Source organism: Geotrypetes seraphini, chromosome 1 (assembly GCF_902459505.1).
Source record: "Geotrypetes seraphini chromosome 1, aGeoSer1.1, whole genome shotgun sequence".
Classification (NCBI taxonomy): Eukaryota; Metazoa; Chordata; class Amphibia; order Gymnophiona; family Dermophiidae; genus Geotrypetes; species Geotrypetes seraphini.
Genome location: NC_047084.1, coordinates 465,953,603 through 465,969,985, shown reverse-complemented (window position 1 = coordinate 465,969,985; position 16,383 = coordinate 465,953,603). Strand labels below are relative to the sequence as shown.

The 16,383-nt window shown below is 43.8% G+C and overlaps 1 protein-coding gene across 5 annotated transcripts in view; it reads right to left on the bottom strand.

The window, feature by feature from the left end:
• Positions 1 to 16,383, bottom strand: part of MBD1 (methyl-CpG binding domain protein 1) — a 219,942-nt gene that overhangs the window by 192,069 nt on the left and 11,490 nt on the right. For all 5 annotated transcript variants that reach the window (XM_033923952.1, XM_033923978.1, XM_033923987.1 and 2 more), the window contains exon 4: positions 6,854 to 6,939. In XM_033923952.1, the coding sequence (XP_033779843.1) occupies positions 6,854 to 6,939 (86 nt within the window). The remainder of the gene's footprint in view (positions 1 to 6,853; positions 6,940 to 16,383) is intronic.

Sequence of the window (16,383 nt, the reverse complement as noted above, 5' to 3'; positions counted from 1 at the left end):
CCTCCCCAGCCCATCCTCCACCAAATGGCCATATACAGACACAGACCGTGCAAGTCTGCCCAGTACCAGCCTTAGTTCAATATTTAATCTTATTTTCTGATTCTAGATCCTTTGTGTTTATCCCACGCTTCTTTGAACTCAGTCACAGTTTTACTCTCCACCACCTCTCTCGGGAGCGCATTCCAGACATCTACCATCCTCTCCGTAAAGTAGAATTTCCTAACATTGCCTTTGAATCTACCACCCCTCAACCTCAAATTATATCCTCTGGTTTTACCATTTTCCTTTCTCTGAAAAAGATTTTGTTCTACGTTAATACCCTTCAAGTATTTGAACGTCTGAATCATATCTCCCCTGTCTCTCCTTTCCTCTAGGGTATACATATTCAGGGCTTCCATCTCTCCTCATACGTCTTCTGGCGCAAGCCTCCTATCATTTTCGTCGCCTAACCCTTCAGCAATGTCACTCACAACATATTGAACAGGATTGGCCCCAGCACTGATCCCTGAGGGACTCCACTATTCACCTTTCCTTCTTTCGAGCGACTTCCATTAACCACCACCAATGTTCCCTCTAAGGATTGATGAGGTGTGTGCAAAAAAAAATATGCATGAGCGACAAGTTACATACTCCACAAATTTATGAGCAGGCACACATGCGCACTCCTATCTGCGTGTTCTGTGAGGTGTAGGTCCATGGCCACAGGAGTGCGTATACGCGAGTCCCCAGCCTTACTGGTATGTTCATGCTGTTCTTCGGTGTGCCCTGCTCCTTGCCTTGCCTTAGTGTATTTTTAAGCTGAAAGACGTGGCAGCGACTCCTCTCACGAATCCCCACCTGTGTTGGAAGTCCGATGCAATCGTGGATCTTGAGAGGAGCCGCTGCTGCATCTTTCAACTTTAAAATACCCCTAAGGCCGCTGCCGCTTCCTCTCACCTCCGTCCGCCCTCGAGTGAGTGACAGGAGACGACGTATGAGCGACGCCACTGAAAATAGTGAGCGATTGCTCATGCGCTCAGCTTAGAGGGAACACTGAGTCCACCACCCTCTGGCGCCTGTCCGACAGCCAGTTTCTGACCCAGTTCACCACTTTGGGTTCTAACTTCAGCCCTTCAAGTTTGTTCAACAGCCTCCTATGAGGAACTGTATCAAAGGCTTTGCTGAAATCCAAGTAAATTACATCTAGCATATGTCCTCGATCCAGCTCTCTGGTCACCCAATCAAAAAATTCAATCAGGTTCGTTTGGCACGATTTACCTTTTGTAAAGCCATGTTGCCTCGGATCCTGTAACCCATTAGATTCAAGGAAGTACACTATCCTTTCTTTCAGCAAAACTTCCATTATTTTCCAACAACTGAAGTGAGGCTCACCGGCCTGTAGTTTCCTGCTTCATCCCTGTGACCACTTTTATATGAATAGGGACCACATCCGCTCTCCTCCAATCCCCAGGAATCACTCCCGTCTCCAGAGATTTGTTGAACAAGTCTTTAATAGGATTCGCCAGAACCTCTCTGAACTCCCTTAGTATCCTGGGATGGATCCCGTCTGGTCCCATCGCTTTATCCACCTTCAGTTTTTCAAGTTGCTTATAAACACCCTCCTCCGTGAACGGCGCAGAATCTACTCCATTTTCTCGTGTAACTTTGCTAGACAATCTCGGTCCTTCTCCAGGATTTTCTTCTGTGAACACAGAACAGCTATGCTGTAATAGTGCCTCAGCCTGTTTCAGCTTACATGTGCAGCTGGTATAAGGAAAAGAAATACCGCCTCAAAAATGAATGTCCAGTTCCAAAATTCTGACATCTTTATCTGACAGTCGGACCAAAGATTCAGACCCCGGAGGACCCACTCACAAGGGAGGCAGAATGCAGCCGACATATTGAAAGCAAACGGACCACTAGGGGGGACAAAACAGCCTGTACTCAGGCTGAGCCAGCTTCTAGGGGAGCAGACCCTGAGCTCCTTAAATATTTAAGCAGGCTGGCTGAACAGGTACCCGAGGGATTGGCCTGCCAGTTGAAGACACAGTCTGCTTCTTCTCCCAGACAGAGTTGCGCTCCCAGCACACTGCGACCTCTGGGGCACTTAAATCTCCAAAATTCAGACTAAAAACTCCAAAATAAAAAGTTTTAAACAGAACAGATCAAAAAGACACCTTCCAGCTTGCATTCAGAAGGAAAACTGAAGGGAGCAGCACAGTACACTGGACAATGAGGAGTTGAAAATTGTGATCGATACCTGCTGCATAGCTTGAAGGTTCATCCATAAAGAATGACACCCCTATTTTATCTCCCTGACCAGAGGCAATTTGCCCGTAAAGGTCCACTTTCTCTCTCTTCTTCTCACCCCTCCCCCCCAATTACTGTCTTTGTAACTTGTGCTTTAGTGTGATTATAATGAGGAGTGTGTGGTGCAGTGGTTGAAGCTACAGCCTCAGCACCCTGGGGTGGTGGATTCAAACCCCGCGCTGCTCCTTGTGACCGTGAGCAAGTCACTCAGTCCTCCATAGCCCCAGGTACGTCAGATAGATTGTGAGCCCACCGGGACAGATAGGGAAGATGCTTCAGTATCTGATTGTGAAAAACTGCTTAGATAACCTTGATAGACAGTATATAAAAACCTAATAAAACTTGAAAACTAATAAAAAAACTTGAGTGTTGGCTCAGGTCAGCATAATCTTCTTAAGTTCTCTCTTTGCTGGTACTCTGAATAAAAAGGATTTACCGATACAATTGTGTGAGTGTTCCTTGATCCACCCTGTGGCCATGAACTTATGTGTTGGGCCTTCTGAATGATTGGCTAATGCAGCTTGAGCACATCTCAAGTGTCTTTTGATTGCATTTAAGTGTCTTCTTTTAGTGCAGGGGTATCCAACCTTTTGGCTTCCCTGGGCCGAATTGGCCGAAAATTTTTTTTCTGGGGCCGCACAAACACTAACACTAGCTGATGAGCAAAAAAAAGATTGAGCAGGTCCCAAATTTGCAATCTACTAATATAGAAGATGTACGTATCTAATATTAAACCTTCATTAAAGGGACACTGTGGAGAGGAACCCAAAAAAGCAGTAATACTTACCCTGACTGAGTGATCCTCCACACACACCACTGACAGTGGGAGCAGCCACAGGCTTCTGCATCCCCATTCTGATGAGCAGGGATGCACGCTCCCATTCACTTCTATTACAGCTACGGTGAGCCACTTTAGAGGTGAGTCTCATCAGAGCGGGGATGCTGACTCAGCTGTCAACAGCGCACGTGGAGGATTGTTTAATCAGGGTAAATATTACTGCTTTTTTGGGCCTTCCACTTTGAACTTAGGCTTTCTCAAAATGAATATCTCCCCTGCTGTAGCTAGTAGGGATCCCCAAACCTCACCAACTGATGGCCACCTCCTCCCCCTCCAACTTCCCAAGTTCTGCAGCTGGCAGCAATATTGCAGAGCTGCTGCCTTCCTTCCTCCCTGCCCCCCCCCCCCCCCCACCCTTGGCTTTCATGCATGCATGAAAGCAGGAACAGCTTGAGGATATTGCCATTGGCTGCAAAGCTTGGAGATTTTGAGTTGACAGACTGGAGGAAGATATTTTCAGTTGGGAGGGCTTGGGAATCCCTGCTAGCTCAAGTATTTATAAATTACACTTAGGCATGGAAAAACATTGGTGCCATCCACTAATTTTGGGCTCCAGTCCCTCCCCCAAATCAGCTGTATAGGACTACGCCACTGAATACAAAAATAATTGTGATGTACATATCCCAAAGCTAACATATTCCAGTTAATAAATTCAAAATAAAACTATTTTTTCTACCTTGTTGTCAGGATGTTTTGTTTTTCCATCATCTTGGTCCCAGTTTCTCTTTCTGCTTTTTCTCTATCTTCAACTAATTCTCTTTCCAGTGTCTGCTGTCCATTTTTTTCCTCCTCTTCTCTCATTCCATTTCCTTCTTATACCTGTCTCCAACGTATTGACTTTTCCCTTTCAGATTTCTTAACTTTTTCTTTTCTGCCTCTATCCACTCAAATCTTGCCTTCTTTCTCACCCTTCTTTTTAAATATTCAGCTACCTCTCAGTTCTCCATCTTCTCTCAGTCCCTAGCTCTTCCATTTCCCATCTCACTCCTTTCCCACTCAAAGCTTGCCTTCCTTTCTCACCCTTCTTTTTAAATGTTCAGCTACCTCTCAATCCCTAGCTTTCCCATTTCCCATCTCACTCCTTTCCCAGCCTCCTATTCCCTTCTATCTACTCCCCATTACCACATTTCTACCACTGTACTCACTGCTCTCTCACTCATCTTGTCATCTCCCTTTTGACCTCATCCACATGGCTCACCACTTTCAGAATCCCCCTCCCTCTCTCCACTGGTTAGGCCAGTGATTTCCAAACCTGTCCTGGGGGACCCCCAGCCAGTCAGGTTTTCAAGATATCCCTAATGAATATGCATGAGAGAGATTTGCATATAATGGAAGTGACAGGTATGCAAATCTCTCTCATGCATATTCATTAGGGATATCTTGAAAACCTGACTGGCTGGGGGTCCCCCAGGACAGGTTTGGGAACCACTGGGTCAGGCTATAACTCCCTGTCCCTTTCTTTCCATCCCCTAGGATCATCTTATCCCAGCTCTCTTCCCTCCTGCCCTTCCATGGTTCCATCTCTCCTCCTCTATCTCCACAGTCCAACATTTTGCTCCCTCTCTTTTCTGATTTTCTTCTTCCCTCCCACCTTGATGCTGAACAATGAAATGGAGGGGGGGGGGAAAAGAAGAGATGCTGTATCGCTCTGCCTTCTATCCACAGGCCTAACATGTCTCCCTCCCTCCAATCCCCAAATCCAACTTCTCTCCCTTTCTCTTGCCAACTGCCCCCATCCCATCTCTCCCCTTCCCCAGGTCCACCATTTCTTTCTTTCTCTTCCCAACAGTTCTCCCTTCAAGTATCTCTTTCCCTCTTCCTCCACACTACCTCAGGTCCAACTTCTCTCCCTTCAGACCACTGCCCATCATCTCTCTCTCTGTCCTCTGTTTCTGGTCCCATAAGCTCTCCCCAATGCCCAATCTGGCACTTCTTTTAATACCCCCCCCCTTGATAGCTCTAAGTCTAATAGATGCTGGCACTGTCATCTTGAGGTGGGGACATTAGATCATCTTTTATTTTATTGTCCATTCATATTATTATTTTGGAAATCAATTTGGCCTCAAATAAATAGGATGTTGGAGAATCCGGTAGCCTTGACATATGATACGATTTTATTTGGCACAGCAATGAGAGCAAAGAGTCAAATTTCTTCAAATAACAACAAACTTTTATTTATATTAACTGGAGTAGCAGTTCAACAAATAACACACAATTGGAAAAACTATGACAGGTTAAATTATAACTTTTGGTGGAATTCAGTATGCCATATATATATATAAAATGGAGCGTACATTTGCAACACAAAAAGGGTATATAGATAAGTTTAAGAAGATTTGGGGACCATTAACAGACTTTTGCAATGAATGATATAATTTTCCCATAATAAGATATTTGATAAGGGGGGTGGTGGGTGGGTTTATTTTATTTATCATAAAATATAAATAATTTAACATTATATTTTGTTTTATTGTATGCATTTCCCAAAGTAAGGGGAGAGAGGGGGGTTATAATTGAGTAATAGTTGACATACTTATTACTTATTAAGTATTATATGCTGTTTAAAAATTATAGTAAAAGAGTATATAATGAAATGTTATATTTACAGTAAGGTATGAAAGAATGTCAAGTGAATACTTAATGAATTTGTATGAATTTAGATTGTACACTTGTTATATGAAAAATGAATAAAAAACTTAAAACAAAACAAAATACACCCCCCCCCCAAAAAAAAAGTCCAGGAGGCTTCCTCGGCCCAGCATGTTCTCCCCCTTATCTCTGTGCCCATGCATCTCTATCTCACTCCTCTCCCACCACCATGTCCAATAATTCTCTGTCTCCGTCCCCCCTCTCTCTGCCCAGTTCTCCTCTTTCTTTATCTCCCCAATTGCACCATCGCTTTCCATCTCTCAGACACCCAATTCTCCCTTTCTATTATCTCCCTCACCTCTGCATCTCTTTCCCTTACTCTCTCCATTCTTCCATCTTATGGCTCATACTACCCTCTATCTTTTCCGTTATTCTGTGTTCTAAGTTCATGCCCCTCCCTCCTTCCTTCTATCATTTTTCCTAAGTTTGTTCTCCCTCCCTCTCAAGTCTCTCACCCTTCTCCCTCCCTCCCTTCTGTGCCCAAGGTGTTTACCTTCAGGCCGGCTTCCTCCTCACTGCTAGTCATTTTTTTGCTGAAAGCCGTGAGCAGCACCTCCCTCTCAAGTCCCAATACACCCTTCTCCCTCCCTCCCTTCTGTGCCACGGGTGTTTACCGTCTTGCCTGCTTCCTCCTCCATCTTGCTGCAGCGTTCACTCAAAGCAGTGGGCAGCGGCTTCCACACGCCTCCTGCGGCTGATCTGGAAGCGTTACCTCTGACGTTGCAACATCAGAGGGAACACTTCCGGGTCAGCCACAAGAGGCACATAGGATCTGCTGCCCACGGCTTTGAGCAAACGCTGCAGCAAGATGGTAAACACCAGGGGGCGGCAGAGGAAAACACCGCATTGCCCTTGACCTTCGAGCAGTGCCGAACAAAATACTTCATGGGGTCGCATGTGGCCCGTGGGTTGAACATCCCTGTTTTAGTGTTATCTTTTTACATATGCACAACAGTCAGGTAAGCTAAAGGGAGTGTAATTGTCTTATTCTCCTGCCTTCCCCAGGTAGGAGGCACTTACAGAACCTACTTCCTCCATCCCATTACCAAATTCTTCCTCTTGCCCCCTCACACCTACCTCTGCAGTTCGAGCAGTACCACCTCGTCACTTTTTGCCGGCCAAAGATGACTCCTGAAAACCATACTCGACAGCCCTCACAGCACCTGCGATAGGGGGAAGAGAGTAAAAGAGGAATTAAGAGCACCCTGACCCCTTCAAAAAAGTAAAATTCTCTACCCAAATATCACTTTTAACCCAAAGCACTTTCACTACAACTGGCCATCGAAGGAAGTGGCAATTACCCCTTCCAAACCAAATCAAAATGTTTTCACTTAGAAAACTAGGCTGCCACAATCTTCACTGATCAATGTATGAGTTATCCAGATAGTTGCTAAAAAGGAATTTTAAGACATCTGAAAGAGGTTTTTAAAAGCCCTTTGGAAAAAGAATATTTCAAGGAAGGTATTTCGTGTGGGATTTCAAAAGCCCTGCATAAAAAGTCTGATAAAAGAAAAAGATTACAGCCAGCAACAGATACAGATTTCTGCAGAAATAAATTGGCCGCTACAGCTCTACAGTTCGTTTTGATTTAAATTTTAGAACTTTGCATTGAAATGCTAATTTGTTCCAGACTCCTCTTCTTATGAAATCTACAAACATGTTGTTAAGACCCTTCCCTACTCCTCTTCGGGGATCTTAATTTCCTTTAAAGACTTTGGCCTGCATTTCAGTTCTCAAGCCACATTTTTAGCTAAGCAATAAAAACTCCACATACACTTAACCAAAGCTCAGGATCTAGCCTGCCTATACTGAATCACAAATACTAGGACAAGCAAAGAATTGTTGCTCACCTTTAACAGGTGTCTTCCACAGACAGCAAAAAGGAGAACCAAGTCAGGGACATAACTGGGTGACTCCCGAATTTAGGGCTAGTTTTTTTATATTGTCAATTATTTAGGAGCAGCCTGTAGACAGAGGTACCACATGACACAGAGGGCTAGATGCACTAAGAGAATCGGTAATGACTATTTGAGTCTGCACCAATCCGATTTTTTGGCCTTGAAGGATGAGGGACATTGCTTCCCTCCTCCTTCCAACAACAACCAAAAAATGTACCCGGGGAGGGAAGGGGGTGTTCTAGGGAGCATCTAATGGCAGGAGGGAGTGCCGGTTTGTAAGGGAGGGCAGTCATCAGCAGATGTTTGTTTATTTAAGATTTGATATATCGCTCCTGCATTTTACTGACCTAAGCGATTTACAAAGTATCAAACTAAAATGAAATTAGGTACTTGAGAAAAACTACCCTATCTGTCCCGAAGGCTCAATCTAGCTAAAGTACCTGATAAACTAAAAATATGTAATAACAGCTTATAATACATTTCCAAGATTAAAAATCAAAGAAATAGAAAATAGAAATAATGAAAGAAGACAAAAAATTAAAAATTAAATAAAACAAATTTAAGAGATAGCAAAGTCTCTGAAGCGGCATGATAGCAAAGTCATATTTTAGTGCAGGTCTTAATACAACTCTCGGCAAAGCACACTTCACAGATCCGCCACTGGCAGAGCTTGAGAGCATCAAAGAAATTAACATTTCTAAAACATATCCATTAAAACTATTATATAAAATAAATCAATCCAAATCAACACGATTCAGTACATATTAATGCAGATTGCGGTTCCCATTCCATTATTCAATTCGAGAGAGCCATTTGAAAAAAATGTGCTTTTAGATGTCTCTTAAAATTTTGAAATGATTCTTCCTTCCTTAACTCTACTGGTAAATTGTTCCACAATATTGGAACCAAGTAGAAAAATGCAGCATTTCTGGTTGAGGCAAGATGAGCCTTTGAGATATGGGGAATAGCGACTAGCTGTGTAAAATAACACTAGATTAGAGAGATATAATGGTTGTAACTCAAATAATGTGCCAGAATCAGGATTTTAAATTTAATTCTAAATTCAATTAGTAACCAATGGAATTTCAAATACAATATAATGGAGTTATATGATCATAGATGTGTGCGCGACCTAACAGCCGAATTGCCGCATTTTGTACTGTTTGTAAACGTTTCAGTTGCCCAACTGTTATTCCCACATATACCAAAGCTGCCATAATCTAACTTAGATAGCACAAAAGCATGGATTAAAGTATGTAACGATTTCTCATCCAGGAAATCTTGAATAGCTCTACGTTGTCTTAATGCCCCACATCCTTTCGCAACTGTAGATGAAACCTGCTTCTCAAAATTCAAATGACAATCAATTTAATTCCCAACTACTTAAAACTATCTACTATCTCTATATGCTGAGGTATAGTGAAAGATCTAGTTGTGGTGTTACCTTGTCACTGGAAATACAATATGCTACTGTTTTTGACACGTATAACATGCACAGCATTTATGCCCATTATTTTAAAAAAAGGGTTAAGACAGGTAAGCAACTGGTCTTGACCAGTCACTTTTTGGATCGCTAAAAGCAATCATTCTTTTTTTAGTGCATTGGGATGTCATGTTAGAGCAAGGGTGTCCAATTTTGGCTTCCCTGGGCCGCATTGGACGAAAAAAAAATTTCTGGGGCCTCACAAACACTAACATTAGCTGATGAGCAAAAAAAAGATTGAGCAGGTCCCAAATTTGAAATCACTAATATAGAAGATGTACATATCTAATAATAAACCTTCATTAAAGGGACACTGTGGAGAGGAACCCAAAAAAGCAGTAATGCTTACCCTGACTGAGTGATCCTCCACGTGCACCGCTGACAGTGGGAGCAGCCACAGGCTTCCACATCCCCACTCTGATGAGCAGGGATGCGCGCTCCTGGTTCTCCTATTCACTTTCTATTACAGCTATGGTGAGCCTCTTCAGAGCGGGGATGCTGAATCGGCTGTCAGGAGCGCATGTGGAGGTTCGTTTAATCAGGGTAAATATTACTGCTTTTTTGGGCCTCTTACTTTGAGCTTAGGCTCTCCCAAAATGAACATCTCCCCTGTTGTAGCTAGTAGGGATCCACAAGCCTCACCAACTGACAGCCATCTTCTCCCCCTCCAACTTCCCAAGTTCTGCAGCTGGTAGCAACATTGCAGAGCTGCTGCCTTCCCTCCTCCCTGCCCCCACTTTGGCTTTCATGCATGCATGAAAGCAGGGGCAACTTGAGGATATTGCCATTGGCTGCAAAGCTTGGAGATTTTGAGTTGCCAGACTGGAGGAAGATGTCTTCAGTTGGCAGGGCTTGGGAATCCCTGCTAGCTCAAGTATTTATAAATTGCACTTAGGCATGGAAAAACATTGGTGCCATCCACTAATTTTGGGCTCCAGTCCCTCCCCCAAATCAGCTGTATAGGACTACGCCACTGAATACAAAAATAATTGTGATGCACATATCCCAAAGCTAACATATTCCAGTTAATAAATTCAAAATAAAACAATTTTTTCTACCTTGTTGTCTGGATGTTTTGTTTTTCCATCATGGTCCCAGTTTCTCTTTCTGCTTTTCTCTATCTTCAACTAATTCTCTTTCCAGTGTCTGCTGTCCATTTCTTTTTCTCCTCTTCTCTCGTTCCATTTCCTTCTTATGCCTGTCCAACATATTGATTTTTCCTTTTCAGCTTTCTTAACTTTTTCTTTTCTTTTTTGCCTCTGTCCACTCAAATCTTGCCTTTTATCTCACTCTTCTTCTTTTAAAATGTTGAGCTACCTCTCAATTTTCTATCTTCTCTCAGTCTATAGCTCTCCCATTTTCCATCTCACTTCTTTCACAGCCTCCTATTCCCTTCTATCTACTCTCCATTACTACATTTCTACCACTGTACTCACTGCTCCCTCACTCATCTTGCATTCTCCCTTTTGACCTCATCCACATGGCTCACCACAAGAATCCACCTCCCTCTCTCCTCTGGTCAGGCTATAACTCCCTGTCCCTTTCTTTCCTTCTCCTAGCATCTTCTTATCCCAGCTCTCTTCCCTCCTGCCCTCCCATGGGTCTATCTCTGCTCATGTATCCCCATGATCCAACATTTTGCTCCCTCTCTTTTCTGTTTTTCTTCTTCCCTCCTCCTTTGATGCTGAACAACGAAATGGAGGGGAAAAAAAACAAGAGATGCTGCATCTCTCTGTCTTCCATCCACAGGCCTAACATTTCTCCCTCCCTCCCTTCCATCCCAAGATCCAACTTCTCTCCCTTTCTCTTCCCAACTGCCCCATCCCATCTCTCCCCCTGCCTGCCTGTCTCCCTTCTCCAGGTCCACCATTTCTCCCTTTCTCTTCCCAACAGTTCTACATTCAAGTATCTCTTTTCCTTTTCCTCTTCCTCTACACCACCCAGGTCCAACTTCTCAGACCATTGCCCATCATCTCTGTTTCTGGCCCCATAAGCTCTCCCCCCACGCCCAATCTAGCACTTCTTTTTTTTTTTTTTAATTTATACAAATTTAATGGTTACAATATCAGATGATACCCAGGAAAGAAAGAGTTCTTAACAAAATTTAACAGTATTTATACATGCAAAACAGAATTCCTTTCAAAGCCCACAACACAATGGGGAGACATGGCATCATTTCTAGTTACAAAAAGATAACAAGAAAACAAAGAAATGGTTCTTGATTCATACTTATGAATCTTAAACCCTTCCATACTACTTGGGGCTTTAACCTCCTACAATTTCTCAGTTGTGAAACAAACAAACATACAAAAAAATTCATTTCTGTTCTCTAGCTAATAAAAACTGCTGCAATTGAATGGGGTCCCAAAATACGTATTCAATGTCTTGTATCTTAACAAGACATTTACATGGAAATTTTAAATAATACGATGCATTAAGAGCTAAAACCCTTGTTCTTAACTTTAAAAATTATTTTCTTCTCAGTTGCGTAGCTCTTGATACATCAGGAAAAATCCTAACCAAATCTCCACAAAATTTTGTCAGTCTATTTTTAAAGTAAGTTTTCATTATGAACATTTTATCCATCTCACTCATTCATGTTATTACCAGAGTGGATCTACTCTGGATCACATCCTGACTATCCTCCAAAAACTCAGTCAAATTTATTTCATTAGAGACCAGGTGATCCACCTCCTGGTCGGATTGTAATTTCTTCTGCGGAACATAATAATAATAATTTATTTGGAAATTTTCTGCATTGGGTAATCCCAGTACTTCTTTAAAATATTTATTTAATAAAATTTCAGGAGACAATAAATGAGTTACTGGAAAATTAACCAAGCGGAGGTTTTTCGCTCTATAAACATTTTCCATCGTTTCCATTTTTGAATGCAACACCGAAGAATCCTTAACTGCTTATCAGATACCGAGGTAGCTTGAAGTGTATTATTTTGAGTTTCAACCACACTTAATCTTTTATCTAAACAAGTCAAATTGGAGTCCACATTTTCAAATTTTTGAGACACAGATTGTGAAAAGTCCAATGTTTGTTTCACCTTTTCTCTGAGAATCCCTTCAACTCTAGATATACCTAACCACAAATCTTTTAAGAGTAATATCCTGTGTTTCCACTGTGGGTGGTTGATTCTCTACTACACTTGAGAATTCAAGTGGTTTAGGTATTTCTGTAAAAGCAAGTTTACTTATCTGAGTAGAGGATCCCACGTACTCAGTGGAAATAGCGGGAATATCTTTCCCGATTTCACCTGATACTGGATGAAGGGGAGGGGTTCTTTCGAGGGGACTCATTGATGCCCCTGATAAGGGAGATGTCATATCCAATAAAGTTTGTGGAGGATTATTAATGGAAAAAGTCAGATGCATGTCCATGGGACCAGTTAAAGCAGGTGTTGAACTTTTAAGTTTAATCTTTCTTTTCCCCATGACCTGGCAAATTATGTTATACAACCTGAGTTCCTTCTCCCCAACTCCACGTTGCTCCAAGTGGCTCCCAAGGGGCGGGACCTGCCCCTTTGGCCACGCCCTGCGTCCGCAAACGCAGCAGCGGTATGCAATTTAAAGGATTAGTGTGGAAACAGACCCAATGACGTCAGGGGATCCGTCTCTCCAAGTGCCTGCCCGACTCAGCCGAATCAAGACCAACCGCCGCTGCAGGAGCCTCAGGGCAGCAAGAAAAAGTCTCCTCCAGGCGTCCCAACAGAACAAGATGTCAGCTCCCAAAGAACCGCGGCAGCAGTATGCAATTTAAAGGATTAGTGTGGAGACGGACCCAATGACGTCAGAGGGTCTGTCTCTCCAAGTGCCTGCCCAACTCAGCCGAATCAAGACCAACCGCCGCTGCAGGAGCCTCGGGGCAGCAAGAAAAAGTCTCCTCCAGGCGTCCCAACAGAACAAGATGTCAGCTCCCAAAGAACCACGGCAGCGGTATGCAATTTAAAGGATTAGTGTGGAGACGGACCCAATGACGTCAGGGGGTCCGTCTCTCCAAGTGCCTGCCCAACTCAGCCGAATCAAGACCAACCGCCGCTGCAGGAGCCTCACGGCAGCAAGAAAAAGTCTCCTCCAGGCGTCCCAACAGAACAAGATGTCAGCTCCCAAAGAACCGCGGCAGCGGTATGCAATTTAAAGGATTAGTGTGGAGACGGACCCAATGACGTCAGAGGGTCTGTCTCTCCAAGTGCCTGCCCAACTCAGCCGAATCAAGACCAACCGCCGCTGCAGGAGCCTCGGGGCAGCAAGAAAAAGTCTCCTCCAGGCGTCCCAACAGAACAAGATGTCAGCTCCCAAAGAACCGCGGCAGCGGTATGCAATTTAAAGGATTAGTGTGGAGACGGACCCAATGACGTCAGGGGGTCCGTCTCTCCAAGTGCCTGCCCAACTCAGCCGAATCAAGACCAACCGCCGCTGCAGGAGCCTCACGGCAGCAAGAAAAAGTCTCCTCCAGGCGTCCCAACAGAACAAGATGTCAGCTCCCAAAGAACCGCGGCAGCGGTATGCAATTTAAAGGATTAGTGTGGAGACGGACCCAATGACGTCAGAGGGTCTGTCTCTCCAAGTGCCTGCCCAACTCAGCCGAATCAAGACCAACCGCCGCTGCAGGAGCCTCGGGGCAGCAAGAAAAAGTCTCCTCCAGGCGTCCCAACAGAACAAGATGTCAGCTCCCCCTAGCACTTCTTCTAATATAAGTCCATGAAGCTTCCTCGGCCCAGTATGTTCTCCCCCTTCTCTCTGCGCCCATGCATCTCTACCTCACTCCTCTCCCACCACCATGTCCAATAATCCTCTCTCTCTCCCTCCTCTCTCTGCCCAACAGTTCTCTTTTTTTCATCTCCCCATGTGCACCATCTCTTTCCCTAGACAGACATCCAATTCTCCCTTTCTATTCTCTCCCTCAACTCAGCATCTCTTTCCCTTACTCCCTGCATTCTATCATCCTATGGCTCATGCTCCCCTCCCTCCTAAGTTAAAAAAAATACCACATAACTTGTAGAAGTGGATTTTACACAACAGCAGATCCTCCATGTTTAAGCATGGAATAAATCAGCATTGAGATTTTGCTTCAGAGCAGTACTGTAAAAAGCCCTTGTTTCTGTTGTGCTAATTGTGCAAGACATGGTACTTTGTATTTGGGGAACAATTATATCTCGTAATCTAATATGTGATAAATATAAAGAAATCAAGCAAATTTGGCTAGTAATATGGGGAGAGGACACCTCTCACCATAAACTCGGGAGAGGAGATGGAAGAAAAATCTTATTGCGACTCTGTTTCATTCAATATCCACAGATTTCCATATTTGTGGATACTGAATGAAACAGAGTCACAATAAGATTTTTCTTCCATCTCCTTCTCTCCCGAGTTTATGGTGAGAGGTGTCCTCTCCCCATATTACTAGCCAAATTTGCTTGGTTTCTATTTAAGTTTGCAGCAGTTTCAGATTTTTGTTTTTTGCCTTTGTGGTAAATATAAAGAGCCATCCGTGACTATGGAAAATCTTTGTTCATGGCATGTTGTCATTCTTGGTACCTTCCTGTTGGTGGTTGTCTTGGCAGGTCCAGCATTGGGCTCCCTTGCTGCAGTCCTCCACGTGCGGTGTTGGCTCCTCACGAGCGATTCACAGCTGCTTCGAAAGCCTTCTCGCATTCCCTTCTTTCTTTGCCTCCGGCGAGTGTTTATTTTATGGTAGGCTCCCTTGCTGCAATCCTCCGTGTGCGTCAGCTCCTCACGCGCAATTCACGGCTGCTTCGAAAGCATTCTCTCTGACGTCGTGACAGCCGCAGATCGCATGGGAGGAGCCAACGCCGCATGCAGAGGATTGCAGCAAGGGAGCCGACCATAAAATAAACACTCGCCGGAGGCAAAGAAAGAAGGGAATGCGAGAAGACTTTTGAAGCAGTTGTGAACTGCTCGTGAGGAGCTGGCCAGAAAACTGGAGAGAGTCACAGAGGAAGGGAGGGAGAAGCTCGGGCCGCACGAAACTCCTTGCTGGGCCACATGCGGCTGGACACCCCTGTGTTAGAGCATCAATCGCACTACTAGTTTACATGGCATTTCAATGTTAATGAGCTTATTTGTTGGGAACAATCTTACATAATATGTTATAAAATGTTCTATAATATGTGTATATTCTGATTGAAAATAAGATGAAGGTTGGGAGGTAGGAGGGGTTAAATGTATCATTAGATTTTTATGTAGTAGATATCAAAGTGCTATTGTGTAATAATCAGGGCTGTGGAGTCGGTAGATAAATGTTACGACTCCGACTCCTCAGTTTTTTGTACTTTGACTCCAGGTACCCGAAATTTCCTCCGACTCCGACTCCTTGACTCCGATTCCACAGCACTGGTTAATTTTCAGATCGTTAAAATGGAATGTCAAGTTGAGAGAAATGAGCATTTTCGACACCACCTTCTTTTTTGCTTTTAATCAAGGTTCTAAGGCCGCAGAAGCTGCTCGCAACATTTGTGCTGTGTATATAGTGGGTGCTATAGCTGAAAGAATCGCTCGTGATTGGTATGCCAAGTTCAAAAATGGAGTCGGTAGATAAATGTTCCGACTCCGACTCCTCAGTTTTTTGTACTTCTAACTCCGACTCTGACTCCAGGTACCCGAAATTTCCTCCGACTCCGACTCCACAGCCCTGGTAATAACTTGTTGAATTATATTATTTTGTGCACTTGTTGTCAAATTTGAAAATGAATAAAGAATTATATAAAAAAAAAAAAAAGAGCTTATTTGAATGGTTGGACTGGGGAATGAGCGATCGTACAGAAAACCATGCAGTGAGCCATTTTCAGCATCGGGTCAGTAAAAGCTGTCACTGCTAAAGAAGCTCAAAGCAGAATTGTATGCAGGATGCCCTCTGCAGAGATTATTTTGACAGTTGTTATACCAATTCCATTGGGGTCAAAGGAGACAGAACTGTGAAGATTTCTTTATGTATTCAGTTTTTGAGATACTATGGGAGGGCCTGTTAACAGTGTAGAAATCAGGGACAGCAGGCAGATATTCTCACATGTGGGTGACGTCACCGACAGAGTCCTGGCACGGAAGGTCCCTAGTGCATCGCCACTTTAAGAACTTCAGAAAATTCGACCAACTGCACCGCCCATGCGCAAGTGCCTTCCTGTCCGACATAAGTGCGCAGCTCCTCAGTTCAGATAGCCAGCTAGGAAACCAACCAGGGGAGGTGGGTGGGTTGTGAG